At 39.5% G+C, this 6,000-nt stretch overlaps 1 protein-coding gene across 3 annotated transcripts in view; it reads right to left on the bottom strand.

Annotated features, from left to right (window-relative positions):
* Positions 1-605: 605 nt before the first annotated feature.
* The window catches only part of ypel1 (yippee-like 1), a 45,306-nt gene continuing 39,911 nt past the window's right edge, over positions 606-6,000 (bottom strand). For all 3 annotated transcript variants that reach the window (XM_007229414.4, XM_007229415.4, XM_007229417.3), the window contains exon 5: positions 606-3,706. In XM_007229414.4, the coding sequence (XP_007229476.1) occupies positions 3,617-3,706 (90 nt within the window). In that variant the 3' untranslated portion in view covers positions 606-3,616. The remainder of the gene's footprint in view (positions 3,707-6,000) is intronic.

The following is a 6,000-nucleotide window of genomic DNA, read 5'->3' as shown; positions in this document are numbered from 1 at the left end:
TCTTACTATAGAAAGAAAGCCCCGCCCTCCTCACTACAATAACCCCACCCACCAAACCCCTCAGCCACTTTATGCCCTGCATAAATACAACCAACTACTATCGTTTCGTAAATAGATCAGAAATATCCTTTTAAGCCGTACTATGGAAAGACAGACCCGCCCTCCTTCCCTTCCTATTACAATAAACCCCGCCCCCCCATCCCTCTACCCGCCCCCCCATCCCTCTACCCGCTCTATAACAACCACCCCCCCTTGCCTATTTTTATGCTCTGCATAATAATACAATCAACTACTTTCGTAAATAGCTCTAATTTTGACTTTAACTAGATCTACCCAAAAAATGAATTAAAAACAAATTGGATATTATATTACTAGGGATGCACCAAAAAAAAGTCTGAATTGTGTAAAAAAAAAGTCTGAATTGTGTAAAATTATCGACATTTAAATTTTGTATTATGTTTTATTAAAAAAAAAAGTTACAAATAAATGTCCTGTTTTTAAAAAAATGTAATAATAATTAAATGTTAATAAACATTCCAGCCTGACATACCAACAAAGCACCATAAAGTTTGGTATTAATTATTCAGTCTTTTTATTATTTATCCAAATAACACAAAAAAAAAAAAAAACGAATTAAAAATGATTTCGGTTGCCAAGTATTCAGTGCATCCCTAGTTATTACACTTCCGAATATATTTCTCTGTGGATAAAATTTCCTGTGAGGTCATTTTCTTGTCTTTTTTTTTTTTCTTTCTTGAGTTTTCTGACCCATACGGGCCACCGTAGGTGTGCTGGGTTTTATTAATGGAGTCATGCACTGCACAACAGAGGAGAGGGAGGAGGGATTTCTTTTTTTCTGTCATTTTTTTTTTTAAATCCTTTTGAAGAGGCACAAGATTCATGCTGCTTAGAGGCAAAGACGTGGAAGGAGGAGTACGTAAAAGGTCACACTCGCGCATTCATCCTTTCACACACACTGGCGCTCTCGCATTCTTGCATTCTCGCATTCTCACGCTCACACAGCCCAGGTAAAGTGCAGGAGGTGTAAAAAAGTGAAAGCTCCGGATTGCATTAGGTTTAAATAGCAGCACGTTTTTTTGTATTTTGTTTTTTAATCTTAAGCAATACGTCGTTTTCGCTTAGCCACGCCCCTTTTTAAGGCGGGGCTTGGATTATTATTTATTTATTAGTTTACTTTACTTTCGATTTTTGGCTTTTTTTTTTTCTTTTTTTTTTTTTTGCTTCTAATCCATATTTCGGACCAAATTGAGTTAAAATCTCGGAATATCTTCGTAAAAAAAATGGTTTGCGAACTCGAGTGAACAGAAGCAAAAATGCTGAAAGGTATAAGCAGCAGAGTTGAGTTTTATCTACATCTAAAGGGAGAGGATTATGCCAGCAATCACCCAAACCCTGAAGTTCATTCAAAAGCATCATGTACAATCATTCATCTCATCATCATCATAAGCATCATCTTCGCTGTCAATCATCGTTATCGTTATTATCATTGTCAATGAAAAGGCCATGAAAGAACAGACAGACAGACTTTTGCCTCTAAACCCACGAACAAGGCCTCTGCAAAGTGCAAACAAAGTAACTGCATTCAAGTATGCCGTATAACGTAATGCGTAAAACACACACATACATACATACACACAAACATACATACATACAAACAAATATACACACACACACACACACACACACACACACACACATACATGCATGGCTAAGAACATGCATGCATGTGCCAAACATATGCATAAGCGCAAACACACACATACACACACACACTCACATACGTAAATCAATCACATTAGTAATGTAAATGATCGTACGAAGAAAAATATGTCGGTAAAGTCTTTGTAACGCTTGTAACCAATCATCAGAAACCACTTAAACAGTGTGTGTGTGTGTGTGTTTGTGTGTGTTGTGGGGGATCATGGGAGTTGTGTGTTGTGTGTATGTGGTACACAAACACCAGTTAAAGTGTTCCCCTGCTGTCCAGTGCGTTCCGACAGCATTTTTCTTTAAAAAAAATGAACAAACAAACGAACAAAAACACAAAAAAACAATTTTTTCTTTCACGTAGTATAGTACTGATGCAAAAATGGAACCTGCCACAAATGCCACCTCAACACTAAAAGCTACACGTTGTTTTTTTCGTATGATCTTGCCTAAAGCACCAGATTACAGCTAAAGACAGGAATTACAGCTCCTGCACAATGGGGGTCAAACTCTACTGTACCGGAGGGTCACACGAATTCAGATTGCACAGTGAAGTCATCGATCGGAGGAAGAGAAAAACGAACGAACGAACGAACAAACAAACAAACGAAACCAACAAAGAGACCGTGAAAAAGAAGTAAAACAAAAACAAATTGAGAGAAAAATCTCAAATATGATAGATAAAGGTAGATACAGGGATATATCATAAATACAAAAACAAAACATGAAGAAAAAAATGCCACTGCAATGCTTAAACTCCGCCTACTTTCCCTTCACCCCCGCCCTCCCCAAACAATAAGAGCCTGCCCCTCATTCCCAGACCCAATCCCAGTCCAATAATAATATCCATGATGCTGCTACATAGCCCCGCCCCCAACCCGGATGATTCATCAAAGTCTGATTCATCAAAGTCTGATTCATCAAAATCTGATTCATCAAAATCTGATTCATCAAAACATCAATCAATTAATCTGTCGTAGTATCTGACAGAGAGCATGCTCAGTGAAGACCCGCCTATCTCTGAGAGAGTGAAGAATGCTAACCAGTAACATCATCATCATCAACATCAACATTGTAAATAATCATCATCGTTAGCATCGTAAATCATTACAATCACCACCATCATCATCATCATCATCATCATCATCATCACTGTAATCATTGTGATAATCTTCAGTCCACCAGGGAGGACTTCTTTGAAATCGTTAATTCCTGCATAAAAGGAAACGACGGTTCACACACTTTTTCACACACACACACACACACTCACACACTCAATCTCTCTCTTGTTCACACACACACGCAAAAATCTCGCAAAAGATCTCATCTCGAAGGAGTGAAGAGGAGCGAAGAGATGGGTGTACGTGGATGAGCACTGTCTTGTGGTAAAACCGTTAGGAACAGCTCACGAGGGGAGTGGGTGATGGTGATGATGACACACAAGCAAGTGGTCAAAATACACCGAAATGGCCCGAAACCAGTCTGAGAACTGAGTCTGAGAACATCTGGAGAAATCTGAGGAACGTTTGGAACCCGTCCTCAGTAGAACCAGAAGATGTGGAGAGTGGAGAGTCTCTCAGTGTGGATTCCCCTCGTTTGTTTGCCCGTCTGTTTCCCTTTCATTGAGTTCGTTGGTTTGAATTTCAGAACAAGCCATCTGGACGTTCTGGGCCGTTATTGGCCGTTCTGGGCCGTGGGGGCGGAGTTTGGGCCGGAGTTTGAGGAAGGTGGAGGTGTGGTTTTTGGTGATGTTGATGGTGGTGATGGTGGTGATGGTGTGTGTGTGTGTAGAGAGAGAGTGTGTGTGCGGGCGCGTGTTGTGTCACTCTGTGAAGTCCGCTACAGAGCGGCCCGAAAGGTCACTGAGCAAAGAGGAAGTGGGCGGCGGTCACTCCCAGCCGTTGTCCTTGATCATGTGAGCCAGCTCGATGATGAACTTGCCCTCTTTGTATTTCTGACTGCTCTCGAACGCATGCTCCTGTAGAGAGAGAGAGAGAGAGAGACAGAGAGAAATATATTAAGTCAAAGGTACAATGCAGACAAAATGTATATATATATAAAAAAATAAAAGACCAAATTAAAAACTTGTGGAATATAATCAAGAGGAAGATGGAAGATCTTCCACAAACCATCAAACCAAGCTGAACTGCTTGAATTTTTGCACCAGGTGTAAAGGCATAAAGTTATTCAAAAGCAGTGTGTAAGACTGGTGGAGGAGAACATCCCAAGATGCATGAAAACTGTTATTAAAAACCAGGGTTATTCCTCCAAATATTGATTTCTAAACTTTTCTTTGCATTATTTGAGGTCTGAAAGCTCTGCATCTTTTTTTTTGTTATTTCAGCCATTTCTCATTTTCTGCAAATAAATGCTCTAAATGACAATTTTTTGGGGAATTTAGGAGAAATGTCTGTAGTTTATAGAATAAAACAACAATGTTTATTTTACTCAAACATATACCTATAAATAGCAAAATCAGATAAACTGATTGAAAAAAAGAGAACACTTAAGAAAGAGAACACTTAAGAAAGAGAACACTTAAGTTTCTCAGAGCTGTATATCTTAATTTTATTCAATATAGTATAAAATCAGTTTAACAGATTTTCCCAACCAATATTCTTCACAGCAGGTTTACCCTATTTATTTAATTAGCTTAAATTAGCCTAGTTTGGAGCGATATTTTGATAATTTGTTCCACCTCTACATCGAATCCTACAGATTTTTTGGGAGATTGTCCCACATGTCAGATGTTCATCAATACTAATAAAAAATGAACTAAATTAAACTATTTTCTGGTTAGTGATATGTCTTAAACTGAAATACAAATATCAATAGAATTTAAAAACTTGGCCATATTTTTTTTATCAAAAATGCATGTAACTATAAATTGGTCAATCTTTATTAAAATAACTGAATATTTTACATATAAGCAAACATAATAGTTCAAATCCTGTTTAAGTAGCTTGCCATCGGCTACCGGAGCCCTGAGAGAGCACAATTTGCTTTGCTCTCTCTGGGTGGGTACAGTAGGTGGCGCTCTTTCCCCTCATCACTCCTAGGGTGATGTGGATCAGCACAAGGCTGCGTCTGTGAGCTGATGTATCAGAACCGAGTCACTGCGCTTTCCTCCGAGTGTTAGCTCTGTGATGCTACTCGGCAATGCTGCATCAGCAGCAGTTAGAAAAGAGGCGGAGTCTGACTTCACATGTATTGGAGGAGGCATGTGCTGGTCTTCACCCTGCTAGTTTTGGGGCATCACTAATTGGTTGGTTTTGGTAATTGGCCTTGTAAATTGGGGAGAAAATAGGGAAAAAAAATGAAATAAAATAATAAATAAAAAAGGAAATGTAATAACCGTGAGACCACACCGTCCACCATCTGGAGGAGTTAGCTGAGTACACTGTATTAACAAGCTAATGGATAAAAGTGATACTAGTGACTGGAGCGCTAGTGAAACTAGGTCAAAAACTCTGCCCAAAGAAAACAGGAAGACTCTAAAAGCTGTAAGCTGGACCCTCCTCAAGTGGAAATAATGGGAAAATCCACATTTAAAATGCCAGGTGTGAATGAATGTCATTTTGACATTTTAAAGCCACTCCTGTTTAAACATAGACGTAGAAGAGATGGTGTTCCTCCTCATTTCCTCACAATCCCTCACCTACACCCTCACACTCTGAAACACCCAGCTCCATTAGAGATTTATACTGCCACCCTGCTCAGCTGAGCACATTTCACTGTGTGTGAATATAAAAAAAAATCTAAATCCAATTACAGCTGGCTAATCTGGGCCTGCTCGCTGTACTTATGCAGCAGGAGGAATTGGACTCCACACATCTAATCTATCAGCCGTTCAGCACAACACCAGCCCAGACACAGGATAGCAGGAGACATAAATAAAGGAGGAGTGTGTGCATACACACACACACACTGAGGGAGCGGGTGAACCTTCTCACACTGCAGTACAGCTCACATTAGTAACAGCCAGGGACACGGAGGAGTTCTCAGGACAATCAAAAAGCAGAAAACTAGTTTTACAATAGAAAAATTATAGGTTGTAGGGGTGGGTGATATGGCCCTAATATAATATCATAATATATATAAAAAAACAAAAAACTACACTACTGCAAATAAATGCATTAGAGCAATGAAGATGGGTCGTGGCTGGGTCTTCCAGCATGACAATGACCCAAAGGACACAGCCAAGATAACCAAGGAGTGGCTCCGTGAATAACATATCAAGGTTGTTAGAGTGGTCTAGCTCAGTCTCCAAAC

Source organism: Astyanax mexicanus, chromosome 22, assembly GCF_023375975.1.
Source record: "Astyanax mexicanus isolate ESR-SI-001 chromosome 22, AstMex3_surface, whole genome shotgun sequence".
Taxonomy (NCBI): Eukaryota; Metazoa; Chordata; class Actinopteri; order Characiformes; family Acestrorhamphidae; genus Astyanax; species Astyanax mexicanus.
Note: the sequence above shows the minus strand (reverse complement) of the source record. Positions and strands in the feature narration are given on the sequence as shown.